Below are 23,630 nucleotides of genomic sequence, written 5' to 3' on the forward strand. Positions count from 1 at the left end.
GAGGTTCAATGTGGAAGATGTCAACGTTGGATTTGTTGGCTTCGTAACAATTGAGATTGGCTGGAATAACTAATATGCACAGCAAGAGATGGGTGGAGATACGCTGTGATAGTAACCAGCTGGGATGATTGTCTCAGAGAGAGAGGATGTTAGCCACCCTGATGTTTCCATCCTCAATGAATACGCGGCTGCAATTAGCTTAGATTTCCGGTGTGGAAGCGATAGCCGTTCTTCACAACTGTTTCTTTCTTCATTCCAAACATTGATACCCATTGATTCCACCGTATTGTGCGTTATGAAGCTACACAGCGCGTGAGTTCATGAAATGTGGACTATTATCTCCGTGGTGGCTTTCTTTAATGGCTGTGGGTGTTGACTTGCCTTCAATGTTTCCCTTTGTCCCCTTAGATGGATTCAGTAGAATTTAACGTCTGGGATATTGGAGGCCCCGCCAGCATGTCGACAGTCAACCAGTGTTTCTTCACAGATAAAGCATTGTACGTTGTTGTCTGGAACTTGGCACTGGGCGAAGAAGCTGTTGCTAATCTTCAGTTTTGGTTGCTGAATATTGAGGTGAGGCTCAAGTTGCCACTGGCTAGTAAGGATATATTTAATGTCAAGTAAAAAGTAAAATGTGCGCTGCTTATATACTGCCCCATAGCACTTAAAGCTCTTTCTGAGTGATTTACAGTATAATTGATGCCGGCTATACAGTGGTGCCTTGCTTAACGATGTTAATTGGTTCCAAAAAACCCATCGCTATGGGAAAACATCGCTAAGCGAAACATGTTTTCCCATAGAGATGCATTGAAAACCGGATAATCCATTCCAATGGGAATGGATTGCCATCCTTAAGCGAAAATCCCCATAGGAAACATCGCTAAGCGAAACAATGTATCCCCCATTGGAATGCATTGAAGCCTATTCAATGCATTTCAATGTTTTTGCGATGTCCGTTTTTGCAATTTTAAGTGTGTCTTAAAAGGTTCAAAAACGGTTTTAAATGCTTGGATTCGTTAGAGCACCTTCTAAAATGTGTGCAAACGTAATTTGGCTTTGTTCTGACTCTTCGTTAATTTTTGGTGAATTTCCCCCCCCCCCATTGAAAAGTACTCAGAGGCAATCGCTAAGCGAAGCACCACTGTACATTGCTGCCACCACTACCTCCAGCGAAGTGGTTACTCAGTTTACTGACCTTGGAAGGATGGAAGGCCAACTGAGCCTATAGGGATCAAACTCAGGTTGTGAACATTTTTTGACTGCAGTTTAACCACTGTGTCACAGGGACCCACTTAAGGAGTGACTTTACCAGTTCTTTATTCCCAATGAGTTTCGGTGGCTGAGCAGGGATTTGACCTCCGGTGTCCAGAATCCTAGTCTATCACTCTGTCCACTACACCACACTTAAGGACCTGATCTCACAAATTGCTTCAGAAGACAAAAACTGTGTTGTTACGTAAGTCTTAACTTAGAACTGCAGATCTGGAAGTTCTAAGGAGGCGCTCCAAACCTCTGGCTCTGTAGCCACAGATCTAAACCACTGAACGATAAAGTGTATTAGGAGTACCTGAGATGCTGAATCAGTTTGAAGGACCAAACATCAGTTTAAATCAAAAGGGTTGGCTTGTTGGCAGAAGACCATTGAGAAGGCCGGCTGTACCTTACCTAAAGAAGGAGGTCCAAAGTCTTGATGCCATCACGGAAGGGCATCTCGGATTTGGGTAGGGCAAGGAGAAGGGCCAGGTGATCTTAAGATCTGAGCAGGGTTCACACAGGAGAAGGTGATCCTTCTGCTGTTTCTGCTCATATCTTTAGGGCTTTAATGGGTGACGGCAGACTTGAAACCCACAAGATGGTGGTAAGCTCAGAAGGAGTTGCTCCCCCTCTAGTTTGTTCTAGTCAGCTGTTTCCTTGCATGCAGCTCTTCTGTACCAGCAGTTTCTGAATTGTCCTCAAAGACAAAGTACGTTGCAGGAATGCAAAATCTCAATCCAGTAGTCTTATGCAAAGGAGGTGTAGCTCAAGTGTGCATTCCCATGACCTTTGGGAACAGGCATAGTTGGCACACCAGACCGATCACATTCAAAACACTTCCAAACAACAGATCTGGGTTTTCAAGGTGAATGCAACACAGCAAAAACAGCCCGGACCTCCGTCTGCCTTGACACTCAGCCTTTTGCCTGGATTATGTTTCACATTTGTTTATCCCTTGCCAAGAACAAATCCCTTCTCACACACACAACATAAGATGACACATGCCATCTGCAGTTTTTAATAGCTTCTCTCAATTTTAATAGTATTAAAAAAAACACAATAGCAACCACTCCTGTCTGAGCAATCAAAGATATTTTTTGGCTGATTGGTTTATTTTTTTTCAAGCAATTAATCTAACTAGCTAATCAACTAAACCTCCTATCTTGTGTATATACTTTTGTGAGAATATGTCCCATTGAAGAGAATGGAGATCCATTGATTTTTTTAAAATGGTTGCTTAATTTGATTATATGTGGTGTGTGTTTCTTAGGTTATTTAGCTATATTTTATTTTTTGCTGTTTCTCTCTGGATGTAAACCACCCAGAGTAGAGTTTACCATTAATTGGTGCGGTGAAGAAATTAAATAAATAAACTAGCCAGCCTGCCAACCAACCAACCAACCAAACTCTACTGATAAGAAATTCATAATTGCTATAATTGAATAGCAGACACCCTCTCTTTCCAGGCCAAAGCACCAAATTCTGTCGTCCTGGTGGTTGGGACCCACCTTGACTTGATCGACACCAAGTTCCGTACCGAGAGGATTGCCACCTTGAGAGCCTACGTCCTAGCCATCTGTCGCTCTCCTTCAGGTTCAAGAGCCACTGGCTTCCCAGATATCACCATGAAACATTTGCAGTGAGTAAAGTGTCACTTCACCCAGAGAATGTATTATCTGCAGAGCATATTTTCAGAATGTGAAGTGAGGACAAAACCTGTATTGAAACCAAGCTAGCTGTTTCCAGTGGAAGTGTAGAGAGAAGGGTTCTAGAGAAGCCTTCTTCTTGACATGCCAGTTTTCTCATTTTGCTGGTTTCCTGCATGGGATTAGAGTATTATATTATTTTTTTCTTGTTTTCAGTCATGCGGGTCCACTAAGTCATCCTCTCCTACTGAAGTCTTAGCATCTCAGCGGCCCATGCTTCCCCCCCCCCTGCAGTAGGGTTTTGTTTTATTTTTGAACCCATCTAATACATATGGATGAGTTGAGTTTGGCAGGATTTCATATCAACAAGCCCTCTCCTTCCATGGATTGTCTTTCAGAGGCCCCCATGTCACAACAGGCTCAGCACATGTATTTTTGCTTTCTGTGGTGCTAATGTTTATATCATGGTGCCCACCATCACAGTACTTCGCCTATGCTCCTTTTCCTTTTGTAATTCAGTTCTTGTTTTAGTTTAGTTTTCACAAAACAAAACTTGTGCATCTCTCTCTCTCAAAACTTTCCTCATTCCTTTGTGACTCCAGTAACCACCAGATTCTCAGCAAACCAGACTTGTGTATCCATCCATCTCTGAGAGAGATTCAGCTACAAGCTGTTTCTCTTCAAACACCACCGAAGCGTCTTTCGTAGACTTCTAAAGGACACTCAGCTCCCTCATTCTCCTTCCTTTCAACTCCTATCTCCAACTTTTCATGAACTTCCTCTCAGTTAGGGAACACTGTAACGGTTTCTCCCAGTTGACTCCGGTCCATCTTGAGCAATTTCTCTCATTCACCATCTTTCACCTAGAACTGACAGAGTCAACACTGATCCTTTGGAGTCAGAGCCTGAGGTAGGCAGCTTGTGATTCGGGGTTGACGTCCTTTTGTGGACTTCAGACCAAAGTCCTCTTTTCTCCAGTTGCATCGGTGTGAGAGCAGCCAATACTTTTTTTGAAGCGATTTCCTTCTGATTTCCCTCCCTTTTACCCTGGAGAGTGTGTGAGGAAGGATGACCAACCAGGCTTTGTGGCTAAACCATGAAGAAGGCCCCTTCTACGTAGCAGGCAACCGAAACCAGGAGAAACTTGATAGTTTCCCCAAAGTTCTGAATCCAGAAGCCTCTCCTCAGATGGCTGCGCACAAACAGAGCTGGTATGGGATTATCCTGCACCTTAGTTGTTGAGGCTTTAGAGTAGAATTTTTTATTCATTTTGTGGTTCCTAGCACTCCTACTCAAGGATGAGACAGTTACGAATTTACAGTCCTGCTCTAAAATACAAACACTTTCTCTTATGACTAGGAAAAAAAAAAAAAAAACGGTGACTAATGCAGGCCTTGCCATCAAGTATAAAAGAATCCTTTTGTGCAGGAGCCCACCAGCGTCCTCAATGCTACATTTTACACCCGTTGAGCGTAGGCATGTTGGAGGTATCTCTTCCTCGTGTATGGATGAGGAAGGACAAGTCACACACAGATTCCTCTGTACATAGGGGCCAGGAGGAGCTGCTGGGGGATTCAGGGTGATTTAACAATCAAGATGCCAACCCAAAGAAACAGCTCTTCTGCTGAACATTAAGAAAGGTCTCTTTCTCTCTCTCTCTCTCTCTCTGATTCCATTGCAGCGAACTCTCGTGTAAAACCCTAGAAGGTTTGGACGGGCTGCGGCAGCTGATTTACCATGTTGCTTCTAATGTGAAAGATGCAGGAAGTTCCATTGGCCCCCAGAGGCTTGTTGGGAGATTGGTGCGTATCTTTGGTGGGAAGCTTTCCCCTTGGCTGATGTATTTTGCAGCTCTTAGAAAATACACAGGGTCTGTTCAGAAGTAACGATCCCCCCCCCCAGCCTGTATGTGCGAACATGAGGATGTTGGGGTGGGGCATCCCCCTGTGTCCTGTACAGCAGTGGTCCCCAACCTTGGGCCTCCAGATGTTCTTGGACTACAACTCCCAGAAGCCTTCACCACCACTTTTGCTAGCCAGGATTTCCAGGAGTTGAAGTCCAAGAACATCTGGAGGCCCAAGGTTGAGGACCACTGCTATACAGGATGCATCCGTGGATGTGTTTGATGGGTGTGTTTCTTCTGTAATCTGACATAGGAAAGGTTTTGATTGAATTTGGGGAGCAAATGAATGGTGATCAGCTTCTCCAGTTTTGACCCTTTTCATCCACCTAGTTAGAAACCATCTCAGTTCTGTTTCTATGATGCCAAGCTGTTTGGGATGCTATCATACTGTGACCTCACTTTGAAGTAGATAGCGATGGCTATCTCGTTAGATGGTTTTTTTGGGGGGGGCGGCGGCGAAGGATTACACAGACAGAATATACAATGGTCTTTTCCTTTTATCTGAATGTCCACTATTCAAAGGTACAGTGCTGGCATCCATCGTGTAAAATACCCAGCAATCCCATTGCACAGCTTTGGAAATTAATCTTTTAAAACTACAGGTCCCAGAATTCCAGGTTTTGGAGAGTTAAGCAAGGGACCGTGCTGGTGGGAAATCTGGGGGGGAGATACTCCATTATCGTAACTCCAGAGACAGATTTCTCTGTTCTGTCTTCTGCAAGCCATCCATGCTTATTTAAACTTCTATCATGTTAAGCGCTTGGAGAAGTTACTTTTTTTGCCTCATAGCTCCCACACTTCTCCGGTCAGCATGATCCCACTGCAGTTCGTGAATTCTGAGAGTCACATCCCAAAAAAGTAACTTTTCCAGACTCTGATCCAAGTCCTTCTTTGTTCTCAACAACCACAGTATTACCCCTATGATGTAGAAACGTGGAGAGAGCCACTGCTTCTGATGAACCCACTGATTTTTAGTGTCACTTAACAGATACCAAGAAGTTACTTGAGCCTCCAAGCCTCCATCATAGCTGAGCAACAGAGAAGAAGTCAGAATGACGACGTCCAGTATCTGACAGACAGCGAGATAGAGCAGATCATAGAGAGAACTCCAGGCAATGACATCAAGGACTACGAAGACCTGCAGTCTGGTATGCCTCCATATGTCGTAACTTCTCAGAAGGCAGTACGTCTGGTATCCTTGGGAGAGGGGTGTCCGTAGGCTTTCTGGCAGTACTGAGCCTTTCCTAATGTCAGGAACTCATGCAGCACAGTGGGTGTGTGGGCCAGCTGTTACTCAAGAACCTCCTGCTTCAAAGACCAAACTAGCCACCATCTCACAGGTAGAGAGGAAAAGGACGGGGAAGAAGGAATGCCAACTGATGTGACTTGGGGCCGGGCTATCTGAAGGACTCTGTTCTCCTGCATGAATCTGCCCTGGCTTCAAGACCTATGAGAGGACCTCTTCTCTTAACCCCGTCACCTTCCAAGGCATATTTGCTAGATATGCGAGAGAAAACCACCTGAGCAGCCACATCCAAGCTGAAGAACTCTTTCCTAAGGGAAGCTAAGGGTGGCCCCTATTCTTCCCCCTAAGTGGGCAAATGCCTTTTTATCCAGGGAAGCTTTGGCCAACCGGCTGACTCTTGAAAATGGGGTTGTTGGTGCTCTGCAGTTGTCTTTTTAAGTTGACGTGATTTTAAGTGCCCTTCAATGTAATGGTGTTATAACCATAGCTTGTATAGTTGTGTGTTAATGTTATAACTTCCTGTGTTTCTGTCTGTACCTGCTTCTCATCTTGTTGTTAATTTTTTAAACTGGAGTACCTGTTTTTGGGAGGGTACTTAAATGCTTTATTTATTTAAAATACTAAAGTATTCTTTATTCTCCCGCCCTGAGTAGACTATTTGTCTAGATGGGCGGGGTATAAATCTAATAAAATATGACAGACGAACGAATGAACGAACCAACGAACGAACGAACCAACCAACCAACCAACCAACCAACCAACCAACCAACCAACCAACCAACCAACCAACCAACCAACCAACCAACCAACCAACCAACCAACCAACCAACCAACCAACCAACCAACCAACCAACCAACCAACCAACCAACCAACTAACTAACTAACTAACTAAAATTTATCCTGCTTTTCTCCTTAAAAAGACTTGCCATAAGGACTCATGAAGTGATTGGCATGAGGTATTTTGAACATTCCTGCCAATGACATAGTCATATGCCTGGATCTCAACCTCCAGATGTTAGTGTGCATTACATTTTGCATCTTCTACCTCTCTTCTCTGATCCTTTGAATAGGTTTTTCGTTCCTTTCACTTCCTCCCCTGAAATCCTGCTTGCCAGTGTGGGTCTCGGTAGGAAAGGATGGTTGAGAAGAAGTGGAGGGGAAAAGCCCTACATCCAGGTCCCATTATACCAGGGGATTTTTTGGGGGAAGTTTGAACATCAGTCACAGTGCCACAACCTGGCAACCCTAAATATCTTAATCGTGATAACCATAAATAACCAAATAAAACCTTGCGGTCCCTCAAAAACTAGCAGGTTTCATGTGGGACACGATTTCATGGTTTGTGGGTATCTGGAAAGCAGCCTAGCCTCTTCTGAATTACATTCTCCTTCTCCACATCATCCCACATCAGGCCATTGCACCTCTGACTTGACCCCGGTGCGTTTGTTTTTTGACAGCCATCGGTTTCCTGATAGAGACCGGCACTCTGCTGCACTTCCCAGATACGAGCCACGGCCTAAGAAACCTCTACTTCCTCGACCCCGTTTGGTTGTCGGAGTGTCTGCAGAGAATCTTCAACATCAAAAGCTCAAAGTCGGTGGCGAAGAACGGCGTGATCAAGGCTGAGGACCTCCGGATGCTGCTGGTTGGGACAGGGTTCACCCAGCAGACAGAGGAACAATATTTTCAATTCCTTGCCAAGTTTGAAATAGCCCTGCCGGTGGCCAACAACAGGTACACTGGTAATTGTCAACAGAAGTGGGGCTGATCTGGGCAGGGGAAAACAGGGTCTATGAGGCTGGGGAGAAAGCCCTTTGCTTCGCCTTCCGTTATTTATAGAGAGGCTGCAAACTCCAAATTTTATGTATCTAAACCTGTGTCCTGCAGGTTGTATGAGCGATCATGTGCCATAGCCTAGAGGAGTGGTTCTCGAACTGAGGTCCCCAGATGTTCCTGGACTGGAACTCCCAGAAGCCTTCATCACTCAATGCTGGCCAGGATTTCTGGGAGTTGTAGTCCAAGAACACCTGGGGACCCCAGTTTGAGAACTACTGGCCGAGGGCGGTGGTTCCCAACCTTGGGTCTCCAGATGTTCTTGGACTAAAACGTCCAGAAGCCTTTGGCAATAGCTGTACTGGCCAGGATTTTTTGGGAATTGCACTCCATGAACATCTGGGGACCCAGTTCATTCCCATCTCTACATGTAATGGAAGCAGCTTTGTCTGGAGATGTCATGGGAAGGGAGCATTTCATTATCCTCCCTCGCCATTCCATTGGATGGTGTTGGCCACCATTAGGTTCACTTGCACATAATGTATAGCAAGACCCTTAAACCCTATATATTTTTTTTTAAAAAATCATTTCTTCTTTGCTTTCCAATGCGTGTTGAGATTTATCTCTTCAACCCTCCTTCTTGAGTATAAAAAGCAACTTTCTAAAAGTGCATCAGAAAATCTCTTTGCTAAGGCAAACAGCAGCCATGAAGTGGGGAAGGGTTTCATCCTGAGACCTCCAGTGTTAGATTTAACCCTCTTCCCATCATGTCAAAGAAGACATTTCCTCCGTGTCCAAGCTATTCTTGTTCATGGTTGATGGCAGAAAGGGGTGGGGAGCAGTCTTACGTACACCTCGCTCTCTTGTCTCTGCAGCCTTCAGGTTAATCACAGACACACACCCCTCCCAGGTATGCACACAGATACACACATCTAAGCACAACATGTTTCAAATTATGTGCACCTTCGCAATGAGTTATTTGCTTGTCTGATGTTGGTATATGAAATGTGTAGTTTTATTACAGATTTTGGATCATTTTATCCTGACCTGCAGCTGCATTTGCTCATTCTGTATATATTGGAGCAGGTTCTATTTGCTAAGATTTTTCCCCCTTTGGTCTCCTGAAGGCTTCTTTCCACCCTGACTTCAAACAAATAAATTTCACTGGGCTGTCAGAAGTGCTTGAAAAGAATATAACAATTTTGGCTGCCACAGTTTAGACCCTGGCAGTTGTTTCTGCCAAGGAGGAGGGAGCTCAAACTCGGCGATCCTCAAAAGGATTTGATGTGATATCTCCTAGAATTGTCCTAGAGCAGTGGTTCCCAGACTTTGGTCCCCAGATGTTCTTGGACTAAAACTCCCAGAATCCTTTGCTACTTGCTGTGCTGGCCAGGATTTCTGGGAGTTGCAGTTCAAAAACATCTGGGGACCCAAGGCTGGGAACCAATGCTTTAGGGAAAACTGAATTGTTGCCTCTAAATTGACCATTTGGAGTGGGTGGGTTAACATTTTTGAGATGAAGGGGACAGGGTTCAACTGTAGCCTACAGTATGTGAATTCTGATGTCTAAAGCTGGATGGTGAGTTACCCATGTTAGACCAGCTTTTTCTTCTCTAAAGATGCTCCCTTGGATGGTAACCAAATGGTCTCTCCTGTCACCTTCTACCTGATCTTTTTAGCAAGCGATGCCAGTCTGGGACTTCCTCTGTACAAATCAGAAGACTGCACCCCTGACTTATATAACCCCATCCAACCCACTCTGTAAGAGTGTCAACTTTGTAGCAGCAGTTGCATAACATAGACAGTGGAGTTGCCAATGGATAACCCCTGCTTTTCAGAGTCTGGCATCAGGAAACCAGAACATGTTGCATAATGTTGAATTTCTGCTTAAGCTGGACAGTTTCTGCTTAGTAGAAATACAGAGATCCACAGAGAATACCGTATTTTTCTGTATATAAGACGCCCCATGTATAAGACAGCCCTCAATTTTTAGTCTAAAGATTTTAGACAAATGTATGGTCTTATAGATGAAAAAATACAGTATGTTTTAAGTTCCCCCTTTCTCATTAACTGGCACTTAAACTCTCAGTAACTTACTTTTAAGACATTTGCAGAAGAAAGAATAAAAAAGGTTTCCTTACTTACAGTTTCTTTAAATTACAGACTTAACACTTTCTTTACTGCACACATACTTGCAACCAACCAAACAGATCAACATCAACAAAACAAGTTTCACCAACAAATGAAAGAGAAGGACAGAGCACTCAGCAGAGAGGCAGGGCTCTCTTTGAATCAAACAATTAGTTGATGCTAGGTTGATAGACAATCACCCTAGCCCAGGAAAGTCCCTCCCACTCATTCAAATTACAAACAGCATGCGAGGTTGTAAGTAAAATTCCAACAGAAAGGGTAATTTGAAGGCCAGCAAGGTTCAGATTCTGTTTTTCAGTGAGTGATTTTCCTCTTAGCATCTGGCTGGCTCTCCTTCTCCTTGCGGGATCCAGAACCTTGGTTTTTTAAAAAAGGAGTATTCATCACAAAGACCTATTACTTTCAGAGTGTTTTATATTAAAGATGGTATCTGAGATTCAAAGTCTCAAGGGTTTTCTGAGGACAGTGGCTTGCTCATCTTCTGCCAGGCTCCCATATGGAGTAGACATTCAGCTCCAGTTGGTAAACAGCACACACAGTGGCAAGGATCCGGTGAAATCCCTTTATGGTCATTAGGACGTCATCTTCCAACATATTTTTGCCTGGAAGGTATTCTTGAGATGTTTCTGGACTTAAAGGAAATCAAGAAATCTGGCAACATCTGTTTGTAATTCTTTGGGGGTGGGGTAGAGGGGGGTTTGTTTTGGGTTTTGTTATGCACACCAGTGTTGTTATTTTACACTCCAAACCTTGTGTAACAGAGGAGCTTTTGAGCTGGGTCTATTCTTTGTGCGCCTTTTTCTTTGTGCGTTCCTTTTTCTCTCTCCCATTTTTAAAGGCATTTTAAACCTCCCATCTTTCTGCAAAGCTTCTACTATGTATATGATTTGGGGATATACCACTGACAATGAAACCAAGCTGGTTGGTCAGGTTTCCAAGGCATTTCTGTGGCTTTGGATGATTTGGGAAGCCATGATCTGAACATCTGATTCTCTTACAGCTACCTTCTGCCCCATTTGCTTCCCGCCAAGCCAGCTCTTGACATCCATGACTTACGCCACCAGACGACAAACACCATCCAGAGGGTATTCAAGATGAGCTTCGTCCCCGTTGGCTTTTGGCAACGATTTATAGCCCGGATGCTCATCAGTCTGGCAGAAATGGACGTCCAGGTAAGTTACAAATTAACCCATTTTGCATGTTAGATCTCCAGCTTTTGCGCACATCACTGCAAAGAAAAGAAAGAGGAAGTGATTGCGGTTTCAATTTCCCAGAAGACAACAACGGGAGGCTTAAAAATTATATCAAGAGGGTAAAGAAATCTCTCCTCACCAAATCGGGATGGTTTTCAAAACCCTGGATCGGCCACCATAGCAGGTTGAGGGGTTCACAGTCTTAACTAGCAAACCTCAAATGAAAGTTTCTGCGTCTGGTGTCTCGCCGTGTGAGCGGAATATTGGACAAGTTAGGTCTTTTGTCATCTTGCGTTCGTCTCATCCGCCTGTTCTCCCCCTCAATTCCAGTTCTTTGAAAACAAGAAGAATGCCAAGAGCAGGAACCGACGAGCCGTCATCTACAGCTTCACGGGTACGCAGCGGAACCGATGCAGCACGTTCCGGGTTAAAAGAAACCACACCGTTTATTGGCAAGAAGGCTTGTTTGTCACCTTCGATGGAGGCTACCTGAGGTAACGGTTGAGGCCCAGTAGGGATGGATGGAAGGAACACAACCTGTTCTTTCTTCAACTGCCGCAATGGCTGTGGAAAACCAGAAGCAGAAAGGGGGTGTTGTTGTTTAGTCATTAAGTCCTGTCCGACTCTTCGTGACCCCATGGACCAGAACATGCCAGGCCCTCCTGTATTCAGCAATCCCTTCATGGATTGCTGCCTCGTCGTGGCAAAGGGGCTTGAGTAATTCAGAGAAGCTATGGGCTATGCCTTGCAGGGTCACCCAAGACGGAAAGGTCATGGTGGAGAGTTCGGACTAAACACCATCCACTTGGAGCTGGAACTGACAAGCCACTCCAATATTTTTGCCAAGAAAATCTCATGAACAGAAACAGAAAAGGGGTAGAGAATTGCTAGTAGACTTGATGGGGACAACTCCAGGCTTTGGGGGCTTCACCAAAGGAACAATGCCCGCTTCCCCCTTGATACCATTGTTTGATGGCTTCTCAGCTTTTGTATAACCCTTTCCACTGCTTTGTAAAAGGTTTAAATTCTTCAACAAAAGCTTTGTTGCTAGCTGTAAATTGGCACTTTTAAGGGGGAAAAGTGCCAATTTATGTGGCCCCACCTATTTGTCTTTCACTCCACCCAACCCCTGAAATAATAATGATAATAATCATCTTAGAACTGCAGAGCTGGAAGGGACCCTATGGATTATTTTGCTCAGCCCCTGTCAAGGAGGCCCAGTGGGGAATTGAACTCCCAGCCTCTGGCTCTAGAGCCAGGTATCTCAATCGCTGAGCTATCTAGGAGTTCATGCACTCTGAAGGAAGTTCTTCACGCATGGTGTAGCATGACATGCAGAGCAGCTCGTAGAAGAGTGAATGGTAGGAGTGTAAGATTCCAAGCAGCTAAAGTTCAACAGAAAGATGGGCGGGGGACGGCTGCTAAACAAAAAAAATGAAACTCTTCCCATCAGCTTTTCAGAGGTAATCCTTTTGGGGTTTTTACTTTGCAGCGTAGAGTCTTCCGACGTCAACTGGAAGAAGAAGAAAAGTGGTGGCATTAAAATTATCTGCCAGTCAGACGTGAGGGATTTTTCAGCCATGGCATTTATCACCGACCACGTCAATTCTCTGATTGATCAGTGGTTTCCTGGTAAGAGCAGTTCCTGCTGATTTCTGCTTATGGTAAGGATGTATTGGCCAGGACCCGAGAAGTTACTTTAGGTGTCCCTGAGGATTGCGGCCCCTCCAATCCTTAGGGCTTCTCCTTCAAGCAGTAGGTCTAGCAGTAGGCATGTGTGGATCCCCTTGGTTTCAAAATGGGTTTCAGTGTGTGGATGATGCTGATGCTGGGTGAGGTTCTAGAATAAAATCATAGAACAATGGGAGTTGGAAGGGGCCTATAAAGACCCTCAAGTCGTGTGCCATCAAGTCAGTTCTGACTTATGGCAACTCTTTTCAGAGTTTTCCAGCTAGAGCATTCTCAGAAGTGGTTGACCCTTCCCTTCCTCTAGGGGGAGCCCTAGGGCTGTGCAGCTGGCCCAAGGCCACATAGGCTGGCTCTTCTCTCTGGAGGCCCAGTGGGGGAATCAAACTCCCAGCCTCTGTCTCCGCAGCCAGATCCAGCCCATAGAGTAAAAGCACACCTCTTTCCTAGTTTTGTACCTGGATGCAGTAAAATGGCTGGTGCAGGGGCACATTTTTTTGCAGTTTGGACAGAGACTGTGTCTTTTGAAGTTTGTACCACTTTCCTCGATCCCTCCACAGCGCTCACAGCCACCGAGAGCGACGGTACTCTATTGATGGAGCAGTACGTCCCTTGCCCGGTCTGCTCAACCCCAAAAATGCAGAAAGGGAAAGATGGCCAGAAAACAGAAGACCTTCAGTACTTCAACCTGGAGGATTGCGTCCTCACTGCTATTGAGCTGGACAGTATCACTTGTGCTCACCACCCTGACATACCTGTGCCTTTACAGGAGCTGGTTCCTGAGCTATTCATGACCGATTTTCCAGCCAGGTAATAGTAATGTCTACGATGGATGGATGGATGGATGGATGGATGGATGGATGGATGGATGGATGGATGGATGGATGGATGGATGGATGGATGGATGGATGGATGGATGGATGGATGGATGGATGGATCATAGAATAATGAAGTAGGAAGGGCCCTATAAGGCCATCAAGACCAAACCCTTGCTCAATGCAGGAATACAAGTCAAAGGGTATCTGCCAGGTGGTTGTCTTAAGTTTATCTTGAATTCCACCAGTGTTGGAGCACTCATCACCTCTTGAGGTCATTGGTTCCATTGTCGTACTGCTCTAACAGTTAGGAAGTTTTTCTTGATATTCAGTCGAAATCTGGCTTTCTATAACTTGAAGATGGAGTGCATGAAACCAGCGAACTGGAGAGAAGGGAGGCAGGTCCCTAAAAGCTGAGCTAAAAACCAAAACGAGATGTAGTCAATAATCGCATTTTTAGTTTCATGAAACCCCTTTTCGGGGTTGTGGAGAGCAAAACAAGATGTGGGGTCCCTACCTCTTGTCTGAGGCGAAACCAAACATTTGCTGGTGTTCTTTTTGTGCCAAAATAATTTGGCGGAATTTCAGAGGTCCAGACATTCCAAACCCCTGCTATAGGCTGTTGATTCACAAATCAGAGCAGATTTGGAAAGAATCTTCTCTCCAAAACAATCGTTTTGTAGGTGTCAAGAATGGTTTTTATGTAGGAGGGGAATTGGAATATGAAACCCATCTCTGCAGTTTGAAGTGGTGATGGTGCTGTCAGGGGGGATATGAGGTAAGATGGCTGATGGTTCACCTTGGCTTTGAGTTCATTCATAAGATGTGAAACAGGTGGTATTTCGTAGAACCCATAGAATCATTGAGTCGGAAGGGGCCTATAAAGCCCATTGATTTGGATTTCTGCTCAAAGCAAGAATCCGAATCAGTGACCTTACAGACCCCTTCCAAGTAGATCTGACAGACGGCTGTATAGTTTTCTCTTGAATGTCTCCAGCGTTGGAGCACTCTCCATTTCCTGAGGTCATGATTTCCATTGCTGTACTCCTCTAACAGTTAAGATGTTTTTCCTGATATTCAGCCTAAATCTGGCTTCTTGTAGCTTGAGCCCATTGTTTTGTGTCCTGCACTCTGGGATGATCGAGAACAGATCCTTCCCCTCCTCCGTATGACAGCCTTTCAAGTATCTGAAAAGTGCTGTCATGTCTTCCCTTAGTCTTCTTTACTGAAAGCTAAACATACCCAGTTTGCACTAGCCATCAAGTAGAGCCCTGTTATGATTGTGGACAACACGTCCTGTTGGTTCTTGAAGATGCAGGAGAAAGAGATTAGGGATCTTAAAGTCCTTATGTCTTTTTGACTGGCATTGCCCGCTCCAGTCCCTTGCATGTAATGTAACATAGCATGTACATCTTGGTTCGTTATAAATAAATCTCCTCTCTTTCTCTCTTTCTTTTCCCCTCCCTGTCCTGCACGGCAGATTATTTTTGGATAACAGCAAACTGGAATACACGGAAAATGAAAACAATGTCCTTGGACAAGGGGGCAGTGGAACGGTTATATATCAGGCACAATATCAAGGAAAACTGGTGGCTGTGAAGCGATTTCACATAAAAAAATGCAAGAGCTCGGCTTGTTCAGCGACGGGTATGGTGCTCCTTATTTGAGGTTGGAGACCCTTCCCTCTTCTTAATTTTGCCCTCCACGTGTACAAGGAGGCACACTCCCACACTTGAGTACAGGAGGCTCCTGTTTAAATAGATTTTGAAACTTAAAAATTGACTTTTACAGTTTAGCTAGCTGTAGCGCTCATTTTGTGCATGGGAATGGGACGATGGGAGAAGGGGATGTCTGTGTGGAAGCCAGCCCTCCTCTTTAAAAAAAAGAGAACGCTTGGCTTTATGCTGGCCTTTGACCACGTAGGGCGAGAGATGGATAAAACGAGGTAGGAGAGAGCTCTTATCCTCTCCACCCACCTCCCGAGCCTCGTCTGTCATCATGCTGCAAAAATGGCGAGCGTTGACCTTTTGCTGTTGGGCTTCCCAGAAGCCTCTGGCTGGCCCCCATTAGAAACAGGATGCTGGACAGAATGGGCTTTTGATCTGGCCCAGCAGGGCCGGTCTTGTGTGTAGGCGTGCCAGGATCCTGCGGCGTTAAATGGCTCAGGGCAGTGCATTGTTTTCTCTGCCTAGACACGATGCTGAGGCACTTGCGGGCCATGGATGCCATGAAGAACTTCTCCGAGTTCCGGCAGGAGGCCAGCATGCTCCACTCCCTGCAGCATCCGTGCATCGTCTCCTTGATCGGGATTAGCATCCACCCGCTCTGCTTCGCCTTAGAGCTGGCTCCTTTGGGGAGCCTCACTACAGTGCTTTCGGAGAACTCCAAAGGTGAATTCCGGCGATCTTCTCCCTGCCATTTCATGGAATTGATCCATGGGAAGGAGCTTGACCGGTCTCTTGTGGGAGGAGAGCTCTTAATTATAGGATGTGTCAGCCACCTTTCCCTTCCCCAAACGATGGCACTCCGGGCACCTTTTTCCAAACTAAAATGCCATTTTATTTGTTTGTTTGTTTGTTTGTTTGTTTGTTTATTGTATTTATATGCTGTCCATAGTCTACTCTGGGCGGCTCACAACATAAAAGATAAAAACAATTTAAAATATACACAGGTTTACATTAAAAAACAAAACAATATAAAATATAATATCGTAAATTTACAATTTTAACAATTAACTTAAAGCAAACAGTCCCAAGATGGCAAGAATAAAAGAAGAGAAATAAGAATGACTTAATTGACTGAAGGGAAGGCCTGCTTGAATAGCCAAGTTTTCAGCTGGCTTTTGAAAATGCCCAGCGAGGGTGCCAGCCGAATTTCGGTGGGGAGGGTGTTCCACAGCCGAGGGGCCACCACCGAGAAGACCCAATTTCTTGTTTTTTTTCCTTCCGGGCCTCCCTCGGCGTCAGTCCCCTCAGCTGTCCCTGCTGGCTGTGTCGGGTGATTCGGGTAGATCTGGGTGGGAGAAGACGATGTGCCAGGTATTGAGGTCCCAAACCATTTAGGATTTTCTCCATTCTCTCCTTCTACAGGGGCGTCTTTCGTTCCGCTAGGACCCATGTTGACCCTGAAGATGGCCTATCAGATAGTAGCTGGGCTGGCTTACCTCCATAAGAAGAGCATCATCTTCTGTGACCTCAAATCAGACAATATCCTAGTGTGGTCCCTAGATGTGAAGGAGAGCATCAATATCAAGTTGTCAGACTACGGGATTTCTCGGCAGTCCTTTCACGAAGGAGCGCTGGGAGTGGAAGGCACGCCTGGCTACCAAGCCCCAGAGATTCGGCCTCGCATCGTCTATGACGAAAAGGTAACTCTGAACATCATTGCCTCCAGAGGTTTGCATTCAGACCTTGGGCAAGCCTCCCTGATTGTGTCTTTCTTGGTATTAACCCAAGCCATGATTTTTGTCACTTAAGTTCAGAGTCCTGCTGTTTCAGCCGGAGGATAATTCATAACACAAGGTCCCTCCTCAAATTGTGATTCAGTGGATGCCAAATGGTTGGCTCTGTTCTGGCAATGCAGCAGTATGAATTTATTCACACTGAGCAACTGATATAGTACAGTAGGACCTCCTTATCCGCAGAGTCAGCATGCACGGATTCACTTATCCACCATCTGAAAATATTAAAAGAAAAATCCTAGAAATATATATTTCTAAAGATGATGTTATCAGAACTGGTCACTAGGGGGAGCTAGGGGGATGGAACAGGATACAAGGATCTTTTTGTTGTTTAGTCGTTAAGTTACGTCCGACTCTTCATGACCCCACGCCAGACCCTCCTGTCTTCCACTGCTGTACCTTAAAAGAGTTGTGATTCCCTCTTTTTGCAAGTCTGCTCTGAAGGATGCAAAATTGATTTTGGTTTGAATAAAATTGTTTCTGATTTCCAATTTAGATTTGATTCCGTTTTAAATGGGGTTAAGAAGCCCCTTCTGCAGTCTTTCTGGAATCTCCCTCTTAAGACGTATTGGTTCACTGGGTTTGCCTGCTCTTGGGCGTTTCCAAACGCTGGAAGCAGAAAAGGCAACACGTAGAAGAAGTGAGATCTGTAACATACATGGAAACCTCCTCTGGTTATCTTTAGGTTGACATGTTTTCCTATGGAATGGTCCTCTATGAGCTGATGTCGGGTCAGCGCCCGGTGCTTGGACAACATCAGCTTCAGATCTCCAAGAAGCTTTCCAAAGGGATCCGGCCTGTTCTGGGTCAGCCGGAAGAGGTGCAGTTCCATCGAATGCAGGACCTCATGAGGGAATGTTGGGACACAAAGCCGGAGAAGGTACAAGGAAGTTGGGGGGGCAGGACTCAGCATGGACACGGCCTCCTTATGGGTCTTGTTCTGATTTGAAGAAATTCAGCAGAACTCCTTGGGCTTAGCCTCAAAGTTTTTCAACGCTAGGGTCCTATATTGGACAGTGGACACCACCGGATCTTTCTGGGAAGCCTATCCATATAGTTGGAGTAAAGACCACAGCGGTTGCTCAAGAACCCTGTTGTCTCTGAAGCTTTGAAGCTTGGGGTCCATTATTTGGGACTCGATGTCCATAGTATGTGATGTGGGATATGTCATTGCTTTTGTGCTTATTTTGGTACACCACTGCTGTCTTCGTGGACTGACTCGTAGGCATTCTTTCTAGAAGCTTGTTTAGAACTCGAGTTGCGTTTTTTAGATTTCTTGGACTGCAGATCCCCTCGTTCTCCCTTCTGGGACTTGTGGCTGACAGGCAGATGCTTTGTTGTTGTTTAGTCGTGTCCGACTCTTCGTGACCCCATGCTTTACAGGCACCTACATGTTGCTCACCTGGGAGAAGGGCCTCAACGGCAAGGCCTTTGTGGCTTAGGTAGGCCAAGCTCCACACAAGTATCGTGTTCAGAAAGAAAGTCTCCCAGCTAGCATTGGGGCAGGAAGAGGAAGCTTGAGTGCAGCTAGGCCTAGCTCACCCTCACAGCCTTCTAGTTGAGGCCTTTTCTCTCAGGTGAGCCACATTTAGGTGGCTGTCTCTCAGACAGAACTCCCAGAATAGAGAATTAAGACATATATGTGCCAAGAAACCTGAAAACCCAGACTTTTAGAAGCTCTGAGCTGATGCTTGGTCATGCCGACATTCCTGTTATTGCTTTCAAATGTACTAGAGAAAGAAGTGCTTCCTCCCCACCCACAAACGCTTCTGTGGTTCCAAAATGGTGATGGTTCTTGATGCCGTTGGTCAAGAAGTTCATCTGTAGGGAAGTTTGAAAGAAAACAGGATAGGGCCCTTCTCACGTTTTCCTTTCTCTCTCTCACCCAGAGGCCTCTGGCTTCCTCCGTGGTACGGCGGATGAAAGACCCAACTTTTGCTACCTTCATGTACCTGCTACCGTGTGGGAAACAATCATCCTTCTTCGGGTCTCAAGGGCAGGAGTACACTGTGATATTCTGGGATGGGAAGGAAGACACCAGGTTTGTATGTCACTGCTTGTGTTGTTGTTGTTTTTTTAATCCCCTTTGTCATTTTTGATACAACCTCAACAATGTTTCTCAACATCCCTTATGCTCCATGGTTATATGGAATGTTCGCTTACATTATATACTCAAAAGCTAAGGATTCCTTTCCAAACTTCTACTTTTACTGCCATTCTTACTTTACAAATTGAACACTGAAGTTGAATCCAGCCCTGTCTAAAGTCCTTCTGTTGAATCTGTGACCTTTGATGATACAGCATTTGAGAAGCCTGTGGGTCCCACCTCTGTGGAACAGGATATTTTGGTCCCATTTCTGAGGCAAGGGGGGTTACATTTGATTCAGGGGGGGAAAGGACCACCAACCTGGATTGCCTATTTTTGATGTTGATTTTGACTGGCCAGCCTTGAGGAGAAGGTAGATAGAAGAATGTAGTAAAGGAGCTTTAAAAGATAGAAAGAGAAGGATTATACAGGATACATGGGTTCTGTATCCGCTGATTCGCTTATCCGCTGCCTGAAAAATACTAGATCAAAAAGCCCAGGAATATGTACTTCCAGAGTGTATTTACTAGAACTGGCCACTGGAGGGATCCGGAGACATACAATGTATAAGGTTCAATTGTTGTTGTTGTTTAGTCGTTAAGTCATGTCCGACTCTTCGTGACCCCATGGACCAGAGCACGCCAGGCCCTCCTGTCTTCCACTGCCTCCTGGAATTGGGTCAAATTCATGTTGGTCGCTTCGGTGACCCTGTCCAACCATCTCATCCTCTGCCATCCCCTTCTCCTCTTGCCTTCACACTTTCCCAACATCAGGGTCTTTTCCAGGGAGTCTTCTCTTCTCATGAGACGGCCAAAGTCTTGGAGCCTCAGCTTCAGGATCTGTCCTTCCAGTGAGCACTCAGGGTTGATTTCCTTCAGAATGGATAGGTTTGTTCTCCTTGCAGTCCAGGGGAGTCTCAGGAGCCTCCTCCAGCACCATAATTCAAAAGCATCAATTCTTTAGTGGTAAGGTTCAATACTTCTGTGTTTTTCGGCATCCGTAGGGGAACTTGGAACAAATCCCTTACAGGTACTGTGGTCATACTGTATTTATAGCCCTTATATAGCCTGAGCAGAGCAGGAAGCTGGCTCTCCCTTGTTCTAGTCTGACCATCTAAAGAGCCATCTCGAGCAGGCTACATTTTCCTCTTCCTTAAAGAATGTTTCCCACCTTCTGCTGCCAAACTGGGTGAGTTTTTTTATCCTTGCGTCATTCGGAAGGAAGCTATGTAGGTGCCACTGCATGGTACCAACGGCAGTCGGTCCTGTGGCCTTAGGAAAAATGGGACGGTGCAAAAAGCTAGCCGTTTTCCTCCTCTGCATCTCAGGGATGCTGGTTTGCCCCTGGGGCAGCTGTTTCAAGGAGTCCCTTTTCCGTATTGCAGAAATTACACGGTCGTGAATACCGAGAAAGGACTCGTCGAAGTTTCGAGGATGAGCTGTCCCGGAATGAAGCTGTGCTGCCAGATGAAAGTCCAGAGCTCCCTATGGACGGCCACGGAGGTATTTCTTCTGCAAAGCATTGATGTGTTGGAACTAAGAGGCCTCCTTCTGTTCAGTGGCACGCGTGGCTCTTCATGCGACTTCTGCTTACTGGGTGCATGCTGTGGAATCGGTCTGTTAATTGGGAGAATTTAGAAGTAAAACGGGAAATGAATCTTTTCGGTTGGTTGCCCAGCACACGGAGTCACTTTGGGGGTTGTTTGCATCTCAGAAGGCCCCTGCCAGGAAGCTGGAGAGAGTGGCCAACGTAGGCCCTTCTTGTTCATCAGCTAGAGGTGGGGCGGACAGAGGAAAGCCCAAGCAGTACCTGTGGAGGAAGAGAAGATGGAGTGCTGCTCACCCACCAGGGCTGAGTAACGAGCAACACTGAGGAGGTGTTCGCGCTTGGTGATCCACCCATGGATGTTGGGTGTGGTCATGGAGTGAGGGACAGGAGAGGGAATGGGAGCCATTGTGAGGTGGAGGAAGGACGGAGGGCAAGCCAACAGCCTTGCTGGCAGCATCACTTGCTATTGAATGATTTGTTGCATTCACATCCAGCTTTTAATAATAATAATTTATTGTCATTGTAAGTATATACACAGTATACCCATACAACGAAATTCACAGACACCCAGAGACCAGACACATGCACACACATAACATTCCCCCAACACTCCCCACCCACTAAAAGTCCCCCACTAAAAATATAAACATCTACACCGCAGGCCAGGTAACACAGTCCAACTAATTATTCACTACTGGTGGTCTTTAAGCTCATTATTAATTGCAATTATAGCTCTGGGATAAAAACTATTGAGAAAACGTGTGGCCCGAGTCTTAATTGTTCTATATCTTCTGCCAGACGGCAACAGTTCAAAAAAGTTATAAGCAGGATGGGAAGAGTCTCTCTGGATGCTATGTGATTTCCTTAGACAGCAGGATGTGAAGATGTCATCCAGGGTTGGTAGCTGGAGCCCGATGATATTCTGGGCAATTTTAATGGTTCTCTGTAGAGCTTTTTTGTCCGCTACAGAGCTACTCCCAACCATGCCAGAATGCCATAGGTTAGGACACTCTCAATGGTGCTATGATAGTATGACAGAAGTAAATGCTGAGATAAATTTAACTTGCCGAGCATTCTCAGGAAATTCAGCCTCTTCTGTGCCTTCTTCATTAGCATGTTGGCATTTATAGTCCATGAGAGGTCCTCTGAGATGTAAGTACCCAGAAATTTAAAACTACCAACTCTCTCCACCTCCTCACCGTTTATGTACAGTGGTAAATGTACATTTCTCTTCTTCCTAAAAGGAGGTGTATTTCCTCCAATAAGCTCAAGGCAGTGCACCCAACTGCCCTCCTCTTCCCCCTTTTATCATCCCCAAAATCCTTCGGGGTAGGTCAGCCTGAGCAACCGTGACCCAGTGAGCATAGTGGCCAAAGGGGGATTTGAACTCAAGTCTACTGAGTCTTCGCCTTCGCTTCTGCATGCAGAGCGGCCAGCCCTGTGTGGCTTGAATCCCACGGCCTGGCTTTCCTTTGAGCGCTTAACCTCCGGGTGGGCACAGAAACGAGAGACAGAGCGGTGGGTTCGACGCTCCCCAACAAAGGGAGGGGTGAATCACAAAAATATTTCCGTTTGTGGAGACCGTGAAAAATCAGAACTGCTGTTTCTTTTATGGCTGTTCTGCGCTGGTATTTCCCCTACAATGTGGGTTATTAAGTCCATAGGGAGTTAACATTTTAAGTGGTTTGTGGACAAGAGCCAGATGTTGGGGCGTCTGAAGAACTGTTTTTCTTCGGACACCCCACGGTGTGTCAAGAAAGCCATCACACTAAATGGTTCTCTAGTTTTGCTAGTCTTTATATATGTGTTCTCCGTGTTTCTTGCGGCTCATTTCCCTCCATTTAAGGCAGAATGAATGTAATTACAGAAATATAGTTTCTTCTCTCTCTCTCTCTCTCTCTCTCTCTCTCTCTCTCTCGTACAGGACCAGAAGATTTATGTTTACAGTTTACAAGGCATGTGTCCTCTGAAGGTTCCTCAAAAAGGTGTAGACACACCATCGGTGGTGACTTGTTTTCTTGCTGTACCTATTGTGAAAAAGGTAAGCAGAGTTCACTGCAGACAGACTGAATGCTTTGCACATCTATGGAAAGATTTTTTTTTAATTTGCTTTCCACTAGTTTTAGAAAGCTCTGCTGAGATGACTTGAATGTTATCAAGCTTGCGGTAGCAATAGCAGAAATAGCACCCTTAGTTTCACATGTGGAAAAAGTGGAATAACCATACCTTATAGGTATATATTAGCTCTGGCTTTGAAAATGCTCCACCTGACCATTAATTACTCTTTTATGATTTCTGGCCATTTCTGTGTGACTCCTTCCCTCCAGTGCGTATGCGTTGCTTGCATAATAACCGTAATTAGCCATAAATGCCGTATTACTTAGTTGTGGGCTGGCTAAATGAGCTAGGCTAAGAAAGTAATCTACATTCTGTGCAGCTTTTGATACGATGGGAACAGCAGCCAACATGGAAATCGTGCAAGGAGAAACCTCGTTGGACCTTTAGTGGTGTTCCCTGGGAACAGCTCGTAATGAATGTCCGTATGTCTAATTAGAGTAGCGGAAATTGCCCTAGCAAAATGTAAGAGAGTGAGATTTTGATAGTTTACCTAGTAATACTACAGGAAGTTTGAGTAGACTTCTAGCTGGCTGCAAAAGTATCATAGTACGACAAGGGAACCAATGACCTCGGGAGGTGGTGAGCACTCCGGGAAACCAAATTTAGGCTGAATATCTTGAAAAACCTCTTAGCTGTTAGAGCAGTACAATGACGGAACCAACTGCCTTGGGAGCACTCTAGCGCTGGGGGGCATTCTAGAGAAAATTGGACCACCCTCTGTCTGATCTGCTTTGACTTGGATTTCTGCCT

At 45.4% G+C, this 23,630-nt stretch overlaps 1 protein-coding gene across 3 annotated transcripts in view; it reads left to right on the top strand.

Moving 5' to 3' along the window:
* Positions 1-23,630, top strand: part of LRRK1 (leucine rich repeat kinase 1) — a 69,581-nt gene that overhangs the window by 38,124 nt on the left and 7,827 nt on the right. For all 3 annotated transcript variants that reach the window (XM_072982186.2, XM_072982187.2, XM_072982188.2), the window contains 16 exons: positions 409-573; positions 2,721-2,893; positions 4,582-4,702; positions 5,792-5,951; positions 7,508-7,784; positions 10,975-11,146; positions 11,498-11,661; positions 12,660-12,799; positions 13,414-13,663; positions 15,149-15,315; positions 15,861-16,058; positions 16,758-17,035; positions 17,814-18,008; positions 19,018-19,169; positions 20,599-20,716; positions 22,687-22,803. In XM_072982186.2, the coding sequence (XP_072838287.2) occupies positions 409-573; positions 2,721-2,893; positions 4,582-4,702; positions 5,792-5,951; positions 7,508-7,784; positions 10,975-11,146; positions 11,498-11,661; positions 12,660-12,799; positions 13,414-13,663; positions 15,149-15,315; positions 15,861-16,058; positions 16,758-17,035; positions 17,814-18,008; positions 19,018-19,169; positions 20,599-20,716; positions 22,687-22,803 (2,847 nt within the window). The remainder of the gene's footprint in view (positions 1-408; positions 574-2,720; positions 2,894-4,581; positions 4,703-5,791; positions 5,952-7,507; positions 7,785-10,974; positions 11,147-11,497; positions 11,662-12,659; positions 12,800-13,413; positions 13,664-15,148; positions 15,316-15,860; positions 16,059-16,757; positions 17,036-17,813; positions 18,009-19,017; positions 19,170-20,598; positions 20,717-22,686; positions 22,804-23,630) is intronic.

The sequence above is a fragment of the Pogona vitticeps genome, chromosome 12 (genome assembly GCF_051106095.1).
Source record: "Pogona vitticeps strain Pit_001003342236 chromosome 12, PviZW2.1, whole genome shotgun sequence".
Taxonomy (NCBI): Eukaryota; Metazoa; Chordata; class Lepidosauria; order Squamata; family Agamidae; genus Pogona; species Pogona vitticeps.